This window comes from Bombus pascuorum, chromosome 13 (genome assembly GCF_905332965.1).
Source record: "Bombus pascuorum chromosome 13, iyBomPasc1.1, whole genome shotgun sequence".
Classification (NCBI taxonomy): Eukaryota; Metazoa; Arthropoda; class Insecta; order Hymenoptera; family Apidae; genus Bombus; species Bombus pascuorum.
This window is the reverse complement of record NC_083500.1, coordinates 7985515-8011059: the sequence shown is the minus strand read 5'-3', so window position 1 is coordinate 8011059 and position 25545 is coordinate 7985515. Positions and strand designations below refer to the sequence as shown.

General features: G+C 38.8%; 1 protein-coding gene and 1 long non-coding RNA gene across 9 annotated transcripts in view; both read right to left on the bottom strand.

Moving 5' to 3' along the window:
* LOC132913274 (uncharacterized) overlaps positions 1 to 25545 on the bottom strand; it is a 343670-nt gene that overhangs the window by 188156 nt on the left and 129969 nt on the right. The gene's annotated exons all lie outside the window — the stretch shown is intronic.
* The window catches only part of LOC132913268 (protein lozenge-like), a 33394-nt gene continuing 25100 nt past the window's right edge, over positions 17252 to 25545 (bottom strand). For 7 of the 8 annotated variants that reach the window (XM_060971469.1, XM_060971474.1, XM_060971471.1 and 4 more), the window contains exons 6-7: positions 21624 to 21917; positions 17252 to 19275 (exon numbers count right to left, since the gene is read on the bottom strand). In XM_060971469.1, the coding sequence (XP_060827452.1) occupies positions 18932 to 19275; positions 21624 to 21917 (638 nt within the window). In that variant the 3' untranslated portion in view covers positions 17252 to 18931. The remainder of the gene's footprint in view (positions 19276 to 21623; positions 21918 to 25545) is intronic. The other variant, XM_060971477.1, reaches the window with a different exon arrangement.

The window sequence follows — 25545 nt, the reverse complement described above, 5'->3', positions numbered from 1 at the left end:
GGGACGGCTTGCTACAGTTCCCTACTATTTTACTGATTTTTAGAAAGAGAGAAGTCTAGCGTGGAAATATTCGAATAGGGAGATTATTGTTGGATTGTTAATGTTCTGAGTTTGAATTATTAGTAAATTGAGAGCTAATACGAATAACGAAGATGTAGTTATACTTCATTTTGCGTTTAGTAATTTTTTAATGAAAAAAATATACCGCCTTTTCCTATAGTTTGGGCCATCTTTGAAAATGTTTGTAGAAAATATTTAGGAGATTGGATTGTCAGTGTGTTGAGTTTTAAATATTAGTGAAATGGAAGTTAATTAGTGTTATCGTTGGATTTACAAGTTTCTTGAAGAAGTGATTACACTGAAAGATAAAAATCGACATCTTCTTTGGTGTCTTTCTATAAAATTAACAAAGGAATTGAAAGAATGGGAGTGGAATTAATTATGGTACACGTTGTTTGGATAATCAATAAGATAAGTAAGTTCATATTCATATTAAATGAAAACCTAGAGTTTCTTCATAATAAAAGCTTAACAATTTCCTTTAATTTCTGTTATTAATTCTCAATTTTTCTTATGCAAATGTTCGTTTGCCAAATTTTCCACTAATCGGTATTTCGATAATGAATCGTTCTCGTAATCGATGTTCTGATAATCAAGATCCTGCTCCGCCTAACCCTTAACCCATTCACTGCCACGCAAATTTAGAGCATATTGCTCTGGACGCTAAGATTTTATTTTAAAGAGAACATGGAATTTCATAAAGTTTATATATCATTATATAAATATATATGATTACGAGATATCTCGTAGTTGGTAGTGAACGTGTTAACCATTCTGATCACATCTTCCACATGTTCCACTTTTCCCATTTCCAATTCTATCTATCTCATCCCCCAAACATAAAAGAGAGAAGAAAAGAAACTCGTAATACTTCCTGTAGAAATTTCCGCTCTCCACAAGAAAAAGAACTATAAGAGAAGAATAAGAAGAAAAAATCAGTGGAACCAACGGGAATCGAGCGGCAAGCTAACGTTTCGAATCTCCTGCACCTTGTTTCCTGCTTACGTGAAAGTCATCGAGCTCTGGTGCAGGCGAGGAGAACGCAATAAAGGCGCGTACCCATCTACGACGCGGCGTCGAATCCAATTACACCCCCGCTGGATGGCAATACTTTTTAAGGGTGCGTCTGCAACGGGAGAACACGGAAAGGGCCCCGGGTACAGCCAGCTATTGTGGCGCACGGTTTGTCGTCTCTCGCTTCTATAAATTCGCGGGAATTAAACGAAAGAATGCGGTCTGCCTCGACGTACGAGCACACCCCCGTCCCACCGACGTTTAAACCCCCAACCCCTTAACCCTATCCTATCTTTCTCTATCTCGTTCACCGTTTCACGGTTACATTTTTCTCCCCCTTTCACCGCCTCTTTCCGCTTCGCGAAACCAAGCGGCTCATTTTTGGGGGCTCGTTGGATTTTTAATTAAGGCCGCGGCGGTGACTCCCACGCCAAGAATGCACGGTATCGTGCGAGGTATTTTTGGCCGAAAAACCACCCCCCCTTCCCTATTTCTACCTCCCTTTTCTCTGGTGCGTCCGTGTTCGTTGGTCGAGGAGGAGAGAAGCCGTTAGGCCAACGTTATTTAATAACCACCCGTTCGATCGTTTCCGTAAGAGTCTTCTTTGCTTTCTTTTAACTGTTACCGGAGGTGAATGATGGCTTCTGATGGTCAAATGGGGTGTCGGATGGTTTGGCAAGTTATTTCGAGAGGTAAGAGTGGTTGTAGAGATTGGGGAATATCAGAAATGTCGGAGTTGTGGTTGAGAATAAAACGTTGAAATAATGTTGATTGTCAGTGGTCGACAACGTGTATTTTCAAATGATTAACTTCAAATTTAATCACTAATAAATCTACATTGACATACTTCTATGAATTCTAACACAAATGTATGTACCTTACACGTTCTTCATCCTTCGAAGAATCAAACGAAATTGATTCATAGTACACATTAATATTGCACAATTTATAATTTATAATTGCGAATGTACAGTGACTACGTTATTGTATTCATCATGACATTTACATATTAATTGATTGGATCCAAACATATTTATTAAGTACTTCTATGAGATTATAAAAATTGGAACAGTACAAAAACTTGAAATACAAAACCTGATAAAAAGTATTTCATTGTGAGATGAAGGTACAGGCAGATACTTTTCATATCCACTGCATAAACACCTTCGTCGACAGAAATCTAATCTATCCTCGAACAAAACAAAGTTTCGAGAAGAAACATTTGAATTTGGATAAAACGAAGCCTAAGTAGGCCAGCGAAATGTAAAGGAAAAATGACAGATTAAGTACAGTAGATAAAGAGAAATATACATGGCATAAAAGATTCTCGTTGGTCGCGTTGACTCGTAGAAAGACACGTGATTCTTAGAGTTCCAAGAAGCCTCTTGCGCGACCCAACCCCGACAGGAAACGCGGCCAAGAAGAATGCAAATTCCGACGACGGTAAACCTCGCAGGTCAGGAAGTAACGCGACGAATAAATCATCCAGGACACTCTAGCGTCCCTAAGAGGGAACCAGGTCCTCCGACACCCCCGTGTTTATGTGCCAGAATCGACATATTTCAGATGCGACTTTAAATATTAAAGCGAAGGGGCCGCGAATATGCTTCTGCTCCTATTCCCGTCTTCTTATATACGTTGAGATTCTTCTGGGGAAAGAGTCGTGCAATTTCTCCGAAATTATCCTTCGCGCTTCGTCTACTTGAGCCGCTGCTCTGTCAACTTTGTAAAATATAAGGAAACATCCGAGTAATCCTTACTTTTCGAAATAAAGATTTTAAAAGTAATTCTTAGGGAAAATCTCTCGTTTAAATAGAACGTGTGAAATTTGTAGCAAAAGGAGCGAAAAAGTTGATAGAAAAATAGCTTGTGCAATGTATAAAACGGTAATTCTGATGATGCAGAAACAAATGCACAATTTACAATAATTGCAGAGATACTAGGGAAAGACAATAACAAGGAAACAACGAGGCATGAAATACACATGGAAGACAGAAAATTAGAATACGCTAACCCTTTGGAATTTTACATCGAATGTCGACAAACGATACATGTAAGCTACTTTATTTGCGTCTGTCAATATCACCCTTCGCTGTTAACCTCTTGATAAATTAAAAACCAAGAGACTTAAACATTCTCAAACTAATCAAATTCCCAAGGAAACATCAATCTGCCAATTTCGTTATTAACCCCTTAATAAAATAAAAGCCAAAAGTCTCTCTCACCTCCCTTCGGGCAATCAAATTGCCAAAGAAACATCAATCTAGCGATTCCGAGATTGTCCAAAATTCATCACGGAATCTATCAGAACCTCTTCTTCGGTTAATTAATCTCTGTTCTCGTCGCGTAACCTGGATCGATCCGGAAACGCAGCGAACGAAGCCGCCACTCTCTCGTTCTCTAATAAAGACAGAACAAGGAACTACCGAAACTTCTCCTCCGACGAATACACGCACGAATATACGCACACACACGTTCAACGTTCTCTGTGTCACTAATTAGAAAAGCTAGGGTTCGAGAGCAACGTCAAACAAAAGCTGGAGATTTCTCGGCACGAGAAAAAATAGAGAAGGAATATAGCTTCTTGGAGAATTAGGCTGTAAATCCACTCGGTAATGTACACACATGAGAGCGAGGGGTGGCTGTGAGCCACCCTCGCCGCGGCATCGACCCTCTTAAACGCGAATTTGATATTCGTAAATCTGCCGGCCGGTTTCCATAAATCAAAACCACCCTCTCGCTGCTCGGCTATGGACTATGGATGAAAGCAAGCCCGTGAAACGGCGGAGAGAGGACGAACGAGGGGGTGCAGTCAACCCCCGCTTGAGCGGCAGACTCGAGAACATCCGGTCGACATCTTCTTTCTTAAAAATTGATTCCACGCTGCCGCTTTGATCCTTCTTGGGACACGCAGCCACTTCGTGCCGCGCACGAGTGTTTTTCACCCTCTGCTAGAGAGAATATAGCTGTCGTTGTTGCTGTTGTTTGCATGTCGATCAGTTTACCGTGGTTGGATTGCTTCGATTTAAAGAAGTGGCGAGTTTGTAGGAATTAGAAAGTCGGTGGTGGAAGTTATTTCATTCGGATATTTAAGATTGATTTCTATGCAAAACATCTAGTTAGAAATCAATCTTTGAGATAGAATATAATTGTCATTGTTGCTCATGTGTGGACGTCGATAAGTTTATTGTGGTTTGATTGCTTCGGTTTATAGAAATTGTAAGTTTGGAGGAATTTGGATGTCGATAGTAGAAGTTGCTTAATTTATATCTATATTCGAGATCAACCTCCAAGTAAGAGATAAATATAAACAGAACTGGCATTAGAGCGGCTGAATTAGTGGATGTATAAATTACACATCTAACGTATATTGAAACTAATGCACGGATTTAGATGGATAAATTTATGAAGATGATTATTTTGTTTTTACTGCATATTTAAGATAAACTTGAGAGAAATACCAAGAAACAGATATTTAAATATTTCTAGTATTGTCTTTTTATTTCAAATAAATCTTGATTTCTTGTTATTGTTGTACATTAAAAAAAATTATATAATCAAGATATGCTTGAGAGAAGTTGCATGACTTTTTGTATCAGCTAAATTTTTATCTCTCGATTTCATTTTATATCAAACAAATTTCGAAACTTCTCGTAGGAAAGTACAACGATTCCGTGAGAGTAATCGCACCCATAAGAGTAACAAATTCGCAGGAAACATAATCAACATACACACGTCCCGTCGCTTTGGGGGTGGAGATACCCGTATTTCTCCGGGCAGACCGTCCAAGATAATTTTCGCTCTCCTCAGATGTTCACTTCAATCTTTCGGCGAATATTTGAAGAGGCCAGATCAAAGCTTGTCTGGTCAATTTCATCAACATTTGAATACGACCTCTTTCCGCTTCCTCTTGCTTCCTCTTGCATTCGCGTTTCTTCCTTTCTATCTTTTGCTCTCTGGCAAGGGCGGCAACGAAACAAGCCCCAGCCCTTTGCGTCTCTTTGCACGGGCTGCGAAAAGAGCCGAGAAACGAGGAACGAGAGAAAACGAGCCCAGCCAAGGCCAACAGACAGGCGAAAGAAGAGAAACATATATATATTTCTCTATCTATCTATCTATCTATATATACATATATATATAGAAGAAGGATGAGAAGTTTTGAAAAGTGTTGAGTAAAATGAGAAGCGTTAGACGAACGCGCCCCGATAGCGTGGAACTCGAACGTTCCCGAAAGACATCACCCGACTGATGCAATGCTCTTTTCGCCAGGCTTTCGTGGACTTTCAAACGGAGGATTCTCGTTGAACGAATTCTATTTTACGTATTGACGATCCTCTTCGCCTCGATTTTAGCAAGAGGAACGTCTTTCGTTTCGTTTCTTAGCCTTCTCCGATACGATTAGCGAATTGATTCGACACGATGGATTATTAATTTTTTATTGGCAAGCTGTTTTTCTCCTTTCTTTGGAAATTTATATGTTTGGGGTGTACGATTTGTTGCTTGAGGAATATATCGTTGATATAACAGATTAACAGAATTAAAGAAGATACATGGATTTTTGTATATTCATTTTACAATGTATACTTAAACCATACTTCCAACTCTTATAGAGATAAGATTTTAGAAATAAGCAATTTTTGGAAACGTAAAAACATGGAATGTAAGCTTCGTTGATTAATGCAACGTTGGTACGATAAATCAGTAGAATTGAGATACATGCACTTTACATAGTTCTTTTAAAATGGGACGGAGGTTTTTTTATTATACCATTACCGAATATTTTATGATTTTTCTGCGTCTACTAAAAAATTAAAGAAGACACCCGAAATAGTGCAAAGGCACGAAGATTAGGGTTACAGGATAGTCGTGGATGTAAATTACAACGCGTCTCGAAATACCTCCGAGATGAGCGGAAGAAAGAGGGTTAGCTAGGCGCGGCGCGATCAAAGCGTAATTTTAATTAGGCAGATTATACGGAAAGATAAAAATTATTAAAATTATTGCCTTAATGAAAGGGAACCTTCGGCTGGTTTACGGAGGGACGCGTAATTAAACGTCGGGGGTAGCTTCCCCCCTGGGCGAGGGTTGCTTTCGCTGCCAGCAGCACCACCAGCCGACTAATATAGCACGACCGCCGGTTAAAAAGCTTCGATATTTATGCGCGAGCTACTGTTTTGATTTCTCTATTCATTTGATTGATCTTTTTCCATGCCCATTTGTTCATACAAATAATGATTTCATTACGTGAGGATTGTGTAAAGATGACTTCCCCATACCGCGCTTTTACGAATAAAAATTCTAAATCATGAAAATATTGTTATATATTTGGAATTTATCAATACTAATTACGAGATCAAATAGGAAAAGATATTCATATAACGAGTCAAATTATAATGTGAATTTATACGATACGTAATACAAACGGTTATTCCTTGAATGTTATATATGAATTTTGTGCATTGTACGTTGACTAATAAAAGTTCTACACCGTGAATATAATCTCGTATCTTTGTAATTAATTTTTCCAATTGGCCTAATTAATTGTGTACCGAGGCGACGGTAATTATTCAAAAGTTCAATTTTTCAAGTCAGGGTAAATGGAATGAATTCTAACATTAAAATGAATAAAACACGTAAGACCATTTCCTATCCCATTCTGTATCTCGCAATCCCTCTAACATCCTCCATAGATCTTCAACATTTATTCACGAAGGCTATTAATACGTTGGCTATGGTGGACATCAGTGACCCACATTTTACTAACCTTTTAGAATAATTAGAATGATACAAATTTCACGAACCAAACAACTTTTAACGATGTGAATAATCTACATAATTTTGTCAAAGAAAAATATATTTTTGTAAAATTAACACTAACCATACCAAGTCCGGTCAAATGACCGGCTTCGAAATTGAATTCAAAATTGACCATTCATTGTGATTTCTTTTCATTTAACTTCATATAAATTCTTACATTGTCTGATTAATTAATTTCTCAATTTTTGCTAATATAAGAATTTACATAAAGTTATATGTACAATGGATGTACAATTTTAAATTAAGTTTTCAAATCGGCCATTTGACCGGGCCTGGTAAACTTAGCGTTAAATATTTCGGTGCAGCAAACTACATTTCAATCCATTATGACTCCCAAAGGAAAACGTATAAAATTCGCGCCTGCTAGCTACCATACCAACAAACAACATCTTGTCCCGTTTGAGTAACACCCTGATCAAAGTTCTAGAGGGATACGAATCAACGTGAAGCGAATTGACATCTTCGTCGACTTCTTGGTCTCGGATACCGCGGTCGAGGGGAGCCAATGGAAGGTCGATAAGAGAGCCGCCCTCTGCTGATGGCAGATCAGCCCTCAAACCGCAAGGTGCCACCACACCCCCAAAAACCAGCCCCGGCACCCCCGCGGCCAATGATCGGGCCTAGCCACCCCCAGGACCGCAAACCAACCGCAAGACGATGCGCAGAACCGCCTCGTTCACGCACGTACCGCGCATTCCAACCGCAAAACAAAATGGTGCCTCGAAGGGTGTTAAGATTTTCCAGACGCGACCAACCTCGGCGAACCGAGATCCCATCCTTGGTTCTCCTTTGGGGGTGAGAGTTTCACCTGGGAATGTCGTGAAACCGTGCGAGTAGTTCCAGGAATTCTCCTCCAGGAATAGGGTGTTGAGAGTCTGGGATGAAGGGGTAGCACCGTGCTGCGAGAGAGCAGAAAGAAAAAGAAAGCTTGCTCGCTCGATAGAAACGTAGAAGTTTGAAAAGTTACTGGATGATGGTCGAGGATCGTCGATGTTAAGGACGAAGTCTGTAGAAAATCGTTGATATTGCGCGCGTGGAAGGATAAAGCAGATTTTTTGGGGGTAATGCAAATGGTATTTTTAAAAAATGTCATTCAGGGTTCAAGGTATGTAAGAGGTAAAGGTAGGGATTAGGGGTGGTTTTGTAAAAATGAAAGTTTGGCGAAGGTAGATATTTGACGATAGATTATCTGCAGAACAAATTTGCTTTAGTAAGGTTCTTACGCTGATTAAAAATGTATTAGCAGACGTGTGATATCTACACGCGAGAGGTAAGTAGAAAAGGTAGATAAGTAGTCGGACAAAGAGGTTCCTTAAAGGGTTCTGTTAACTCTTCTGTATCTTGAACTTTCTAAAGTTTCCAATATTCACGATAATTCACGTTAAGGTGATAAAATTTATAGTGTTTACTTTCGTTCGACACAGCTCGTTCGTAAAATTAAAAATTCCAAAATTAGGCGATTTAAACTCAAACTATTACAACCTAACGTTACCACTAATACAAAAAATACGCCGTAATTCCAAACTCGTACAGACTTACAACGCCAAATCCACCTTTTATCGACCAGAAAACTATAAAATTCCCATGCATCGATCACGAAGACACGGTAAAAGAACCAAGATCAGAAAAATGTACATAGAAAGATTGTAAAATACAAGACGAAATTAAAACCTAAACTCCTTTAATAATATAAAATGCAATCAAAAATCGCCCGAAGGAGCAATTCGTTTCAATCCAACGATATCGATATAACTAACCAAGAAAATTAAAAACAAGCAACCGAAAAATATCCTCTAACCCAAAACGACCTCGAAGTCATCCGTCCACACCTGCAACCTAAAATCCCACCTTTATCACCCAGCAGACTATAAAATTCCCGGTTACATACAACAGTAGTACCGGTGAGACACGTCGAAAGTGGTACGGAAGGGATAGAAAGAGGAAACGAGGAGAGCGAGGAGGCGTCGTCGGTTCTCGGATCGACTAGAATTTTTCTGGGTGAGTTCTCATGAGTCTTGGCACCTCGAAGAGGTGGGCGAGCAAGAGAGAGAGAGAGAGAGAGAGTGAGAGAGTGAGAAAGTGAGAGAGAGAGAGAGGTGGTGGGTAGCAAGGCTGGGGTTCTGAGGTACCCCAGCGTGGCCGTTGCGGCAGCGGCTGGGGGATCCCGCGCACCCGCGGTGAGAGAACAGCCGAAAGGGGTGGCGGATGGGCTGGATGGCGAACCATGGGGGATGAGGGCCTCCAAGGAACCGGTGGGAGGGGGGATTTTGAAAGAGGGTCGCTGTGCTCTCGTCGACGGCTCCGAGAGAGCGAGCTGGAGACGACGAAGCCTCGCACGGCGGAGAAGAGCGGAGAGAGCATCGTGGAGGAGCTAGGGGCGCTAGGGGTGAACGGGGGTGGGTGAAAGTGAGGAGAAACCAGGCGGCGGATCAAGCAGCGGGGTGGGTTGCCTAGCTACCGGCGAGACCCGGCCAAGATACTCGCCGAGATCTCTCTCTGTACTGTTTTAGGTCCGTTCCGCCGCGTATTCCGTCCGTTGTCGTCTCTCTCTCTCTCTCTCTCTTTCTCTCTCCCTTTCTTTGTCTCTCCTTGACCCGTGTTCTTCGTCAACTTTCACTCGGCCACGATGGCGGAACCGACCGAATATTCGATATCTATTCTGTTTCTTTTATTTTATTTGGCTTCGATGTCGTTCTTTTTTCTTTAGAACGAAGGAGGGGATGTTTGTGACTGGCGGAGACTGCACGGTGGCGATGGAGGAATTAATAGGATTTGTAAGGGTTAATGCATGGGAAGGGTAAAGAGGTGACTGAACATTGGATGACGTTTAAGGGGAAATATCGCGTCTATCGTCCGTTATTACGTACAGAGGATTTCGAAGTATATTTGTGCGATTTAAGATAACGAGTCCTTACATATTTCTATCGTCTTTCCGAAACAATTAATGAACTTCGTAAAGCTTAATGGGCGGAAAGGGTAAAGAGGTGATTGAACATTGTGGATGTCGTTTAAGAGGAAATATAGCGTCCATCGTTTGTTATTAGGGAAGTAAGATTTTTTGGAGCCGTTTGTGATACGAAAATTTCGAATTTTATTCGCGGGATTTAAAATGACGAATTTTTTGTTAGGTATACCTGTAACCTTTCCAAAAGAATTAAATTACAGGCTTCCGTAGAATTTTTTAGAATATTTCGGCTTTTAGAACTTCGTTTCTTTGACACGATAAGTGCCAGATATGTCTATCATACTTACAAAAAAAGTAATGCGATTTATAAGGGTTAATACATGAGGTAACGACAGATCGAAGCTAACGAGGGAAATTAATTTCTTTGCAGAGGAAGCAGGAAGTCTTTATACGGGTAAGGAGTCGCCGGTGTATTTGCATAGGCAATGGGAGATAAAAAATTGAACATCAATTCGAGAAGAGGGCGAAGAAATCACGACGGATGGGAGGAAAATAATTGGGAGCACTTTTGAAGCCGGTCAGGAGGGGAGCTCTTGAGTGTCTGGCCCTTCGCGAGATCTCGGGTACTTTACCTGCTCGTTTCGAATGCAAATTTCACGGGAAAATGCTGCTCTTATATTTCTTAACAACGGATCTTTCTTCCCCCGCGCAATACTCCGATATCGATACATCCTAGCTTATAATTAGAATTATAGAAATAGCTCAGAATTTGTCTTCAACTTCATCAAAACTAAATATTGCAACCAGTCAATTATTTTCAGAGAGAAAGTTAATAAATAATGAAAATTTGTCCTACACATTTAAGAAGCTTGATCGTATAAAATGAAGCTCTTCGACGATGTCATTATTTTCATCGTTTTTTTTTTTCAATTGTTTTATAAAGATTTATTACTGGAAAAAATAAAAGAGTTCAATTAGGAGAAATACTTTCTTGGTTCTTTTTCAAAACGCGATACCAGTGTCGCCCTCAAGCGAGTAAGATGGCAAAGACATTTAAGAAGACTCACCCTCTTTCTTCTGGCCGCCCTTAAGAAAGTAGTCTCCACCCTCGTGGTAAGGCAGCTCGCGAAGGAGTCGGTAAAGAACAGCTTCGAACGACGCAAGAAGCACCTGAAAACGAATTTCTTTCGTTAGTAAAAACGTCTTTACACTTTCGTTTCAATTTTTCTATTAACACTGCAAAAACTATATTCAGTTTTAAGAAATATGAAACGGAACAACAAACATCCTAAAAGTGCGTTTTATCCATCACGGTATAATTAAAAAATGGTCAATAGAAAAAGGGAACAAGGATAACTAGAAATTCTCAGAACAATATCCAAAGGAAGATACAAAAATTCTATATTTCAAATGGATTAGCGCGATCCAAAGAAACTCGAAAGAATTGAAGAGCGCGAGTCGGTAAGAAAGGAAAAGAATAAGGCGACTTTCTTAAAGAAGTGGCGCCTCCTTTTAAGAAACCTGTAGTACCCTGTCGCACCACTAAGAAGGATGGCGCGCTGTCCGAAGAAAACCCTTTTTTCTTGCTCACTAAGCACCCTTTAACTCGCAAAAAATTTCTATCAAAAAAAAAAAGAAGAAAAAGAAAAGAAAAGAAAGAAAAGAAGAAAAACACCAGCTCAAAAAAGGAGAAATAGTACCGAACCAACATACTATAACATATAACGCTACGATAATCCAATTCGTATCTATTCTGAAAATAAAATTACAGCGATTTAAAATACAACGTGAAGGCAAGCATTCTCAAGCATTTTCCCTCAGGAGCAGCTCCCATTTTTTTTCTCTCAGTTCACCCTCTTTCACAGGCAACTGGCAGGGGATGGAGGGGGTGGGTCGACAGTACGAAGAACAAAAGATGAGTTCACGGTCGGTTAATTTAATCTAAGCAAACATCATATAGATGGTACGTGAATGTGTTTCGCAGGCAGCGAGCGAAGGAGGGTAGAACTCGCCGGAGGAAGACAGAGGGTGAACAGGGGGCGGACGAAGCCAGACTCTCTGAATCTAGATACATACGTAAGTACAAGAGTATTCAAGACGGCGCTGAGGAACGATGTTTAGCATGTAGATGAAGATCTCGGTAATCAAGGGTTGCAGCCCCGCGGGCGCACTTCGTCAAGTCTTACTTATTTCTGGCCGATCCGCGATCCGTCAGCTCGTTCCACCCCCTTCTGCCAACTCTTTGAGATATGTACGCGTTTGTGAGATTCAATTTTGGAGCCACGTTCTACTAAAATTGATTACGTATAGTGACGAGTGCACAATTTGGGGGATGTTTAACATTCGATCTATGAAAGCAGTCAAAATGACTGGTCTCAGGCTTTATCGCAAACATGCAGGTGATTTTTACGATGATATCATGATGTTTACTTCCATTGTTACGGGAATATCATTACATATGTTCAGAAACATTCATCGAAAAAACTTACTTTCCATCGAAAAAAATGCATCATCTTCCTCTGTGTGTAAATATAAATTTAAAAAAACTTACGTTCGTGGTATCATCGTTTTACTATACTCCTCGATCTACCAAATCAATCCATTGCTTATGAGCTATTCGTTTGTCTAATACAAAAGCTGTAGAATCAAATTCTCACCGGACGCACAAAACTAGAAATAATAAAAATGAAAGGAAATGTAGTAAAAGGGGCTGGTAGAAAATTCAAAGCGGACCATTATCGAGTTACCGTTACTTGACCTCGCGATTTATCCAACGAGAAATAGAAGCAGAAAGAGGGAACGAGCGGTGGTGGTAACGAAGCCGGGACACCCCTTCTCGCGAATATCTCGGACCAAAGCCGTATCTCGTTCGAAATGATCGGGTCTCGTTGTCCGAAAATTCACCCCGTAATCGACGGACAAAAAGTAATTTCCCATCGAGACCGGGACAAAGGGTGATTTTGCATGGGGGGTTTCGGCTGGCGATAGCCACGGGGGTGGCAGTGACCGGTGCGTGTAACGACCACCCCCTTCCTCTGCAACCACCCCCAACCCCTTCGTTTCCCGCTTGCCAAGCCGAACGAACGCTTACGGTGAACGCCACGTGCACTCTATGCGTAGGAAAGGTGAGACAGAGAGGAACATGGACGAAAGGAGGATAAGAGTAATGCTTGCACTATGTACGAGTACACTGCGTTCGATCCACATTGTATGTGGGGCTCTAGGGCATTTTTCGTTCGTGTTTTTTCCCCTCCTGCGGTGGAGATTATAGATGGTTGCTGATTGGAAGCTGTTTCGTGATGTGATGGAAAAATTTAGAGGAGGAGATTGCAATTTCTGAACAACTTTTCACATTATCATATGTGATCCATGCAAGATATTGACCCCACGAGCGAGAGGTTAATTAAATTGTTTTAGCGGAGGGGAATGTTTATTAGAATCTGTTGGTTTTTAGAAGAGTGACATGGAATTTTGTGGAGAAAATTATAATTACCGAACAAGTATTTCCTTATTATACACGATTCATACAGGACGCTGTTAATGAACTTTTGCAGGGAGAGATGAAGGTTTACCGAAAGTTGCATTTTATGAAGTTGGATAGAGATATTCTTGTAAATCTCTAGAAATTCACATATACATAGAACTTTGGGAAAATAGCACTTCTAAATAACGTTAAGAGTCTTCATGGATATTTATCTTGCAACACTTTAACGAACGAAAAGCGAATTAAACGAGCGTTTCATATTATCATGCACGATCCATACAAGATACTGATCCCAACGTCAAGGTATTAATAAACGATCGACAGCACAAAGGAAATCCTCCGGTCGAGGATTTACAGTCTCCTTCCTCGACAAGAAAACAAAATCTCACATCCCAATATCGAGAACAGGAAGCAACCCTTCTCCAGCCCCCTTTCGAAACAATAACCCCATCCAAAGATATACGTTGCTCCGATCGAACGTTTCTTTGTTCCATATATCGATTTACGACACCACGCGCGTTCTCCAAGAAGACAGAGAGGGTCCAAGAAAAATCACGGGTCACGGTGCGATGACACGCGTGAATTTACCGGGAATTGGTAATGCGGCTCGGCTGCAGCGCGATAAATCGGCATGGCCAACTGGTCGAGCCAACGAGCCGTGTCTCTCGCGCGACCAATCCTCTCTCTCTGTTTCTCTTTTTGCAAATGAAAGAGAGAGATAGGAGGATAGTGTAGAGTATAGAACAGTGGTTCTTAACACGTTGACTGCCACGTGAATTTTCCATATTTTTTGTCGTGGGAGTCGCAATAAATTGAAATACGCTACGCCAGAACATTGAATTTTTGCAAAATATTATATTGTATATGCGCACCCTTTCCTGACAATGTTATCTATATCATTCAGATTGCCGAAAATTTCTTAAAATTTGTTAACAAATTGAAAATTTGCCAATTAACGTAAGATCTATCCTATTTCTATCAATCTAAAAAATTTAATAACGTGTATTCATCGATGATGGTCAATGGCGGTCAATGAGTTAATTTTTTCGTAGTCGCGGAACAGTTTAGAAATTATAAGGAAAATTTTCACTGCTCCAAAATCATCCAAGTCGTAAATAGACTGTAGATGTCTATGCAATTTTATATTTCTATGAACGAGACTAAAGAAAAAGAACTTCGACAGAAATTTTTTTCGTCCGCTAAATATCATAGTATATACTCCGCGCTGGATATTTTACGCATTTTTATTGTATACACGTACTACGTACATTTAGATATTTGCAACATCAAATTTCCCGAAAATGCATAAACAGCCGCATAGTTGTAAAAACTAACGATACGAATATGCATAAACGTAAAGACTGTAAACTAGAACGATTCTTTTAGAAGAATACTTCGTTTCGCGGTACACTTGTAACAAGTTTCTAAGGGACGCTATGTATTCTATGCAACACCGGTTAAGAACCACTGCAGCACTGGTATAGCAAGAAGAATGGATAGCGAGAGGGAAAAAGAGAGGAGAAGAGAAGGATGAAAAACGAGAGGATGAAGAGGGCTGTTGTAGACTATCCTCGACGTTCACCACACGCTATTCTTCATACTCCATTATCCGTGGTCCGCTCTACGCTGCTCCATTATGCCGGCACCGCGTATAAACGACGAGTTGTGCGACGACCAGCCACCCTACTGTCTGTCCAGGGGCTACCTTCGCGAAACACCGATAAACACCGCTCTTCTGTGGCTGGTTTGCGCGCGACACGCGGCAAAATCGCGCTCTTTTTAGCGGAATAAATTAGAGAGCGTTTCATGGGGCGGGTAGGAGATGGGAAGATGACGGTAGAGGCGCGAAAGGTACTTTACTTGCTACTAATCTTTCGTATATTACTTTCAAAGTCTCTACTAATATCGTATCTCTCTCTAATATCGTATAATGAGTTACTAGGTTTAATAATAATGGATTATTAGGTTAATTATGATCAACACTGTGAAGGGTGTATTACAGTGTGAAGATGAGAAGATAGAGGGATGATATAGGCGTAAGAGGAGGTGATACTTTGGTCGCTTCGAATGATACTTTCAGTGTCTCCACTGGTTAGCTTTTGGCAGAAAAGTTTGCTTCTATGCAGGAATCACGTCGTTGCGGCGCTTTATACTGTTATATGCATAACAATGTAAATGTGTATAATGTCGTTATTTAATGGCATGATACTTTACCTAACATAATATATGCATCATTTCATATTTACAATTTAATTAGCTTTGAATCGTTAGTACTTTAGAAATTGTACTATAAGATCGTCGAAGTAGTCGATTTATTGCATATTCACGGTAATTAGTTTACCATTCTTTTATATATTCTACACATAGAGAAATTTAATAATACCTTCCGACATAAAACGTACAAATAAAAATATGCCGAACAATGAGACAGATCGGAGCAAATTTCAAAGGGTTAAAAAGAGGAGAAACTTTTTAAATGTTAAGACTGTGAAAAATAATGAAAGGTAGGATACGAAGAATTAAATAAAATCCCCTGTCCCAAATTTTCTCTGAAAAATCAGTCAGCTGAGAGAGATGGTTTATAATCCGCGAACGAGTTAATTACAGAGATCGTTGATGCGAGGCAACCGAACCTCTGAAATACTAAATTCAAAACGCGTGTTCGTTAGCAGAGAGCCGCTCGGAGGTAGAAAGCAAAACCAACGGAGAATCTTCCTCCCGGGGACTACGTTTAATTAAATCTTTTGCCAATTTACATACACGCACAGCATCGTCCTGGTGGAGGATCCTTTGGAACTGTCGGCTTTAGGGAAGCTTTGTAGAGATTCCTATCGTTACCTGCGCCACCCTTTACCTGACAGAACCACCATTACGAGCACCGATCTTATGTACTTTTTACCGTACCAACATCGTTGACCCTTGTTGCTCTGGCCACTACGGATCCCAGCTAAGCTTGTTTCATAATAATGGACAACAAAATTAGAAAGAGAAGGAAACTTCCTGATGTGATCCTTTAATAGATGAATTTTTTAATTAGTTCTTCTCTCCATTATTGATATTGTTGATTTATGTTAATAATAAAAGAAGATTGAGAATTGAAGAGAATATATTAAACGTAGATAAGTTTATACTTTTAGATAAGTTTATCATTTACTTAACAGATTTTCCTTTGGAACAACCTTAGTCTTCTTAATTTTTTACTTTTAATTGGAAAGCTAAGATACGTTTATGATGTATTTTAGAAATGGTAAAACTGGTACTCTGAGATTCCAAGCTAGTAAGAAAATGTTTAAATTAATTTTTATGCCAATAAAAGAAGTTCTACGTTTATAACAGGGGTAGATTAATTTTTTCTTAAAATACTGCCGTGGAAAAGTTTATGAAATAAAATGTTTTTTTTACTCGAACATTCATACCACTGATTCGAAAGACTCGAAATAATGATACAGATCATGTATTAGAAAATGGTGCAAGAAATATTAATAAAAACACAAGTAAAATTATTACTTTAATTCCTACTGGAACTTCTATTAATTCGAGGCTTCTGAATTCGTCGTTTGAAGTTGCTGCAATAATTAACAGGAGAATTTGATTGGGTATTAGTAAACAATTCAAGTAAAATTATTGCACTAATTGCTATTGGTAAGCTGGTACTTTTACTTCGACAAACTCCAAACGACTGCTTTAAAATTTAAATACAAAAACATGTCAAGAATGCCAGAGAAAAATCTAAAAAAAGATTAACGTTAAATCTAAAGAAACTTCTCCAAACAAGAAATTACTATTAAAAGTTACGTTTAATATTTTCAGATCTAAATGTAAAAATTGTGTAAAAAAAATTTGAAAAATGTTTTTGAAGTATCAAAATAAAGCAAAAAATCATCCAGAAAATATATTCAAAAGAACGAACAAAAAATTTTGGAAGAGAACCAATATAAGTGGACCGGAAAAAACACCCAAGTGGTCTATCGTATTTTGAAATACACTTTTATTTCGACTCGGTCAAAAACTACGATAACAATAGGTCAGTAGATATGTATATCTGAAATCATCGTTTTTTTTTTCTTTTTTTCCTTTTTTTTTGAGGGGTTGGGACAGAATGTAGACGTCGTCGGTTTTCAGAGGAAAAAAAAACGAATAAATCGTTACCGACGTTTAATCGATTAATCGCGTCATAATATTTATACAAACATTATAACGCGAGCTTTCGTTTACCTTTTCTTTTGCGTTCCATTTCATGGAGGGGAATTTCGATGTGAAAGCGAGGAGCTTCTTTCTCTTTCGTTGAATCGCGAGATTTTTCTCCTTCGTTCGTGAGGTACGAATCGATATATTCTTATCCTCTTGACTCTCGGTCGATACTCGATTCTCGTCCGACGTATCGCAATGAAATTTCTGCGAGAATCGTGAATCGACGATATTGCACACGAGCCCGCAGTCAAATCGATCAAATCGCGTTATACTATGAAAACATAATCGAAAGGAATAAAAGTTACATTGGGTGTATTTGATAATTGGTCGAGTTATAGAAAATCTGCTTATCTTGAAGATGAAAGAAGACTTTAATCTTTGCACTGAGAACTTTTATCTACGGTCAAACATCGACTTTAATCCGCTTGGTGTTAAAATTTTCACTTTAGAGATCGACAATGATATGTGTATATTAAAGAATTTAAAGAAGATTAAAAAATTATTTTTTCCTTTGCAATACTGTCGAATTCATAGATAACACTTTTGCATTAATTATGTTATTAGCCCAAAATTATTCCAAAATCCGTGTCCTAATATTGTAACAAAAAGAAAAAGGAGGAGACAGAGAAAAGTTCGAACTGTAAAAGAACCGAAGTAAACAATTTGAAAACTACGAAAACTCAGAAATTGTTCGATTCGAAGTTCGTAGACGCTATATTGCATATACTATTAATTAAAAATTCGTATCCCAATATCGCTGGAAAAAAGATGAAAAGCAATATGAACACTCTTACACAAAAATCGCATAACCTAAGATGGACCTAACCAAGCTAAAAAATTTGAAAAGTCATAGACGAGATATCCAATTTCTCATCTGCGAGACAAGCAGAGTGCAGGATAATCCGGAGCTCGACCAAGCATCCGGCAAATACCCGGTACAAGTCGTCACACGTCGCGCAGTCCGTCGACAGTGATGAATGACTCGATGAAACGACAATGCTCTATCTATGTACAATGTTTCTATATACATCATCATCATCGTCACCATCACCGTGGGCCAGCAGTAGCACGTTCACTCATCACACACTCGGTAAATTACAAATCAGCCCCTCTCTACAGATTTTCGATTCGTCGAGACATAACCAGCCAAACGAAAAAAGATAGGAAAACAGAACCAATCGAAAAATCAAAGAAGAAAAACCAAATTTCCTGACAATCGCTGCCAGGCAAATTTCTTCGTCATCCTCGAACATGCACCGGATTGTTCTCTCTTGTTTGATTTCCCTTTTTTTTTTTTTTTTTAATGCCCACTAATAACTAGTTTCGTTTGCTTGTTCGAGACCAACACCTCGTCCATCTTCACCGATCACAGTTTGCTCATCTCAACGTTATCGTCCACGACAGTCGACGAGAGAAAAGTTCTAAAATCAGAATTATCACGGGAACGATTCGTCTGGCTCTCAGTAAGGCCTCCAGACGTTGTTGTCCGGTCTGACTTCTTCCTGTCTGACGCTGCAACTGTCCGCCACTGCTCTCTGCTCGGGACTCTCCGAATTCTGAAACTGATTCCCGTATAATTGGGAATAGAGGATGCTGGGCAGGACGCCGGGCGTTGGGAAGTAGTTGCCGTAATTTTGACCGAAGCCTTGCTCCTCGTGCACAGGACTCTCCGTAGTACTCGAGTCCGTCGATAAGGACCTGGGAGACACGTAGTCCTGGTACCTCTGACTCGGTGTCCCCGACATTAGACTGCTCAGAGGGTCCAAGGGATCCGATTGACCCGTCGTCGTCGAGTCTGGCACCACTGTTTTCGGGGGAAAAGAGAAATTCGCTTTTGTGGTTTAATTTTTAACGAGAGTGATGGTGAGAATACAGAATCGCAATGGGTATTTTCGAAGCAGACAGTTTAAAATAATTGGTGGATTTATTATTGACGAAAGACTACGACGGTAATAATGAATTGTTAATTAAGTATGAGATTTTAAAGCTTGGGACCGTTATCTTTGTAGGGAAAGAGAGATTGTCATCTGTAGTTTAATTTTTTAGTTTGATGAGGATGATGGTGAGAACAGGTGTAATTATTCATAAATAGAAAATACATAAATACACGAGATATTACTCCAAACTACCTCATACTAACTTCCGTAAGCCCTCAAACATCTCAATAATCCGTACTGCAATTATTAAAAATGAAATCAACCGTTATAACGAAATTAATAAAAATCTCTTAACGAAACCATCGTGGTGAATTGCTTGTGACACTTTTCTTTAACTAAAAGACGTAAAACATAACTAATATTACTCCAAAGTATCCCATATATATCATAATAAACCTTAAAGAATCCCGAAAGACCCTACTGAAATTACTAGAAATTCAATCAATTATCGGAATAGAAATAATACAAATTTCTTAACAAATTCAACACAATGATATACTTGGGACGTTCCCCTGTAAATGCATTTTTGTTTCACGCGGATCGGACGTTCGGTTCCCGAGATATCGTTGTTGGAAGCGCAAGATAATTTTTAATATCTCGCTACGTTTGTCCTTGTCGTACGCTCGGACCTCTCGCTCGCACCTCGTCACTGACCTATCACAAGCTCCCGTCACGTGCGCTGGTCAGTGCAGACGCCGAGTCGGCGGCTTTTTTACTATTTACTATCGCGCGTACGCATTTCCAGGAAAAAATGTAGGTCATGGCAATGACTGGCCCATTCATCTTCCCCGCGTGTATTGGCCAAGCAGCTTTCGGGCCCTGTATCTCGGCAACCGATCGAAATATCGACTCAAAACAAAGTGCGTTTTATAGAGCATGGTTTTCGCTGTCTCGGAGATGATAGCAGGTTTGATTTTTTGTGCTACGATAAGGTATACTAATCTTTATTTTGGACTTATGGGTTAGAATCTACCACCTAATCTTCTTACCATTTTCTTGCGACGAATGAATGTATGATACGAAGGTAAATCATTTGTTTCATAAGAATTTAACGTCAATCGTGTATACTAGCGTAATTAAGTTAACAAATTAATAAAACGACAAGTAGATCAGTTTCGTTCCCGATAGTCTCAGTGATAATGATGACGTAATTCGACTATTTCTACCGATGGTCCATATCTTTTTGATTTATCCTGTAGATTTTTTTTTCTTTTCATCCTATAGGTACTTTAATTTTCAAATTGCGGAGACGCACGTTTGAATTTTTTCAGACTGAGTTTCGTCTATTCTGTTTACAATTGTTGGAAACGTTGATGACGTTATGGTGAAACTAATTCCATTGATTGCCGCTGATTGCGTAACGCTACAATATCGATTACAAATGCACTGTAGTGCGTACTGTAAACATCAGACGATCAACTATTAATACGATAGTTTGACAGGAAGTAAGCGTGCGTTTGGTTCACGTACGTTTGGACAACTATTCGTTGTAAATGAAATAAACCTATCAAATGCAAAGTATAACATATAACTAAAACGAGCTGTGAAGATTTTGTCATTAATTTGTTGAAAAATATCCTTTGAAAAATACCTGCTAGAATTCTTACTTTATACCTTGAATTACTAACTTCGATAGAAAGTCTTAATCAATCAGTTTAATTAGTACAGAATAACTCATCAAATAAATAATAGTTTGATCAGTATATCGCGCTATTGCTTCTAAAGAATCTTTAGCTGCAAGGCAAATCGTATTGGCAGCTAGTCTCTTAGTTTCTTTCTATTCTCCAAGATCAAAAATTATTTGAAAGGTTTCATCATATAATTAAAAAGATTCCAAAAATCACGATGAGTCAAATGAAATTACTTCGGAATAAAGATCTCTGGCAATGAAGAATCTACTTTAAAAACACTGACTGTGATTCATAAAAATTTAATCCAAAAATTACATTTATGAATAGAACCTCGTTTCTTCTGAAACGAACCGCCATGCTAATGCTTCTTAAACCGTCTAAAATCAAATTCAAAAATCGATTTAACACGACGTTCCACGTTTCCCAAAGAAGCACGCTGTACTACGATAATATCAATGAATTCAAAGGAATTCCCGTGCTGATAAAACGACGCATCAATGATGAATCAATTACGCGATAGGAGGACGTAAAACATCTTCTGATGAGAGGGAGAGAGGGAGAGAAAGAGAGAACTGAAGACTTACGGGATGATACCGCTGAGAACGCATCCTGCTGTGCCGTGGATCCTGCACCGGTACCGGAAGTAACAGTGGATCCCGCTGTCGAATCGGGCGCCGTTGGCGTGTTCATAGACGCGGCGCCCGCGAAAGACGCCAACGACGAGGACGACGGGGGTGGTGGTGGAGGTGGCGGTGGCGGGGGTGGGAACGACGCTTGTGCCGCACACGACGACAAAGGGCCGGGAAGATAACCAGCGTAGCCAGCCGTGCTTCCGTATCCCCATGAATTGCTTGCAGTCAGACCGAACTGGGACATGTCTGAGGAGATCATGCTCGTTCGTGTATCACAATTGCGATTTTTGATCCTTTTCGACCATCTCGACTAACGCGTCCTTCGTTTATGATCGAGGCAAATCAAATGATTAGTTAATCCTTTCAACGCTTCGAAACCATTTAGGGCGACGAATATGTAAATAGGGACAAGTTCTTCTGACAATTTAGTTCGAGCTATATCTTTGTTTAAATTTTTGTACGTTTTTAAACGTTCAACTCGAATGAAAAATGATAACACCACGTTTTCTTGAATTTTTGTATTTCTTGAATGCCCATTACAGGTTTGTGAACGAATCGATAGTGTAATAATATTTATCTATAGAGAATATGTGTGTCACAGGAGAGATGGTAATAAAATGTTTGTGTTTATTGTGATTTAATATTTTGTGTGTATATATAAAGAATGTAATCTATTGTTTCTAACGTATGTGATTAACGATTGATATACGAAAGATATATAATAAATAACTTTAAGGACTTTGCATTTTTGGTTTTGTGTAATTTCAACACCGATGTAAGCAATATTCATAAACGACGTCGGACATCCGAGCACTGAAAGGATTAACAATTATATTTTATGAAACATGTTCCTTTTTACAAGAAATGAAATCGAGAGATAAAGTGAGAATAATTTTTCTTATATCATATTGAATTTTATGATCATGACGATTTTATGATAATATGATTTTACGAAGACTTCGACGAGTTTTATGTTAAAACACTCATTCTTATTGAATGTTTGTTGTTCGAAGTTTGAAGTTCTCAAAGGTCCAAGTTAAATGATCAAGAAACAAACCGTAGTACTTTATACAAATAGAACTTGAATTGAAAAGGGGAGGTACTTAGCACAGCAGGAAAACACATTGAAAGCAGCCAGCAAACGAGGAGCGCAAGCCAACAGAGGAGCATTTACGAACTTGTAAGAAGCGGTGCCATAATATAGTACACTTTCTCCAACTAGTCGTCCAAGCCCCGTTTCGATCGAAAACATAACGCAAAGCTGATAAAAGAGCGAAGCACAAAGGCGAGCGAGGCCAAACTTAAATATCTTCCAAGCAAATCCATTTGCAGCGAACCAGGCAACAGGATGCCAAAGAATCGCATCGATATAACGACGAAAAACGTAAAGCCAAATATAAATCGGACGATTCCGCGAGCTATTACTTTTGAAAAAAATTCATTTCGAACATCTTAACTGTGAAAATTCATTTTGGATATCTAAGCGTGCACATAATTATACCTGGACTTAATTAACTTCGCTATAAATTAATATCTGTACTTACGTATACGTATTGAATGTTAGAGGACACAAAGAAAGAGGAAATTTCATAAAGACAAATGTTATTACTTCAGAAATTGTGGAAAATATTTTACATTCTATTGAATACATGATTCTGTTCTTTGTAATAAATTTCCATGAAATTAAATTCCTTTTATTACAAAGCAATGAAAGTTACCGTGTGTGGATATTCTGTTTTATTGTATGTTCTCAATTACACGGTAAAATAAGCATAACAAGTAGTAAATAGAGATATTAATTTGTTCAGTTCCGATATAACAGTTAAGTGCAGGTATACCAAGCAAATATTTACAGTGAACAAGTTTAATGGTTTTATTTTATTTACTGAAACTTTATGGAAGACGCTTAACCAGGGAATCATCTATCGGAATTAGCATAATTACTAAGAATGATACGCTTCATGTATAACGGAAAAGCATTATAAAATCACTGGTGTTGATGATACACGAAAACCAAACTCACTTTTTAAAAGTCTTAAAATATACACTTTTCAAATTCAAAATTTCTTGAAAATACTTCACATTTTATCAAATACAAACTCCTATTGTCTACATTAAATCTCCCAATTAAGAAACAAAATTTCCATTATTAGAAATTAATTTTCGACTTAGTTTTTACTTTCGTTAGAAATTAATCTTCCACTCACTTTTTTCTTCTATCAGAAATAAATCCTCGACGTTAATTTTTACGCAACCATATCGGTGACGCGGTATCAGACTCTTTCCAGTTGTACCCCATTTACAAGACACCTTGTATAGGTAAATATCATAGTCTGAAAATTGACAAAGGCCGTGTAGCAAAGGTAAAAAATATAGAGGAAACGAAAGAGTGAAAACGCTCGAACGAGAGAAGATTATTCGTCGATCCGAATTAGTTTGCCGGGGAATATACACGGGGGATCGAAGCTTCTTTTGCGCCCCCTCGGGGTTGGATTTATTTTTGCGGCATATAGGCAGCATACCCGATAGATTTTCCAATGAGTTACGGGGTTGAAGGCGGAAAGCTCTGGAAGCGCGAGGGGTGCAGCCGGACAGAAAACGGTGGGATGGAGGGCGCGTTCGAGATCAAAGGGTTGGTCATCCCCCGCGCGTACCTCCGGCCAACTCAAATAACCGAGAGCTCGACCAGCGCCACTGGGCCGTCGTTGACGAGAGGCTAACCCTAAATAGCGCGAGCCAGCATGCTTTCACATCGTTCGTTCAATTTTCACCGGGCCAAGGGAGAAAGGAAGCTTCCTTTGGGGCTGATATCGCGACGTAAGGAGAAACCTTTGATTAACGCGACGCTAATTTCGCAGTTTCGATTTAGCGGCAATTCTACCTCCTATCTTCATTTTCTTCGATTAGTTCGAGATATTTAGGGATGGTGTCTTACCGTAATATTAGATTGATCAAAAAGTTGTTCATATATTTTGGAAGGATAAGATCAATTATCGTTTCGACCGATATTTTTATTAATAAGTCTTCGTCGTTGAATATATCAAATTTTATTTTATTGTAAATATAGGAAGATTTATTATTTAGCTTTTTGTAAGATTATTATTTAGTTAGAGAAGAAAAACTCTTGCAAATTTTCCTATCTATCACTTGTACATTCTGTAACACGACTAAGGTGCAGTCTATAATAGAACAATTTATCAGTTGAATTCTTTATCGTTTATACTTTGACGATTAAAATGTGCATACGTTTCACATCAATTTATAAGTCGTAAACGTACGAGCAAAATTTGTCGGCGGAATGATCAACCTACTTTACAACATACCTAATAAATACAAATTAACATTTCTTCTTAGAACAATGTTTTTTGAGCGATGATTCTTGTCCTAATGTGTATTATAAAATATCAGTGTACGATTGAGAAACATCAAAATCTTATTTCAACACCCTAAGATTGTGAATATTATAAACATGTACAGTAAATAATAGAAGAGCTCGTAACAAAAACAACAGTTATTAATTTCAAAGGTATGACTTACAACATCGTCAAATCAATAATATGAGAAATGTACCACATCCTTCGTTTATTGTTGAATGAAAATTTAGGTTCCATGTAACTTCATGATTTAATTAAATCCAACTCTTGAACCATATAATTACAAATACTGTTGTAGCAATTTTGCGAATATATTGTCTAAAAAAAGACACTGAGATGTGGTGTACTGAAATTAATAACACTGGAATATCCATCCTCTTTCTTGGACAAAGACAAACATAGATAAGAGTAGTCTTTACAATTGACATAATGAAACATCAAGTTATATAGAATATCTACTATGAGCTAGTAAAAAGTCTACGGAGCCCTGGACGGCGTTA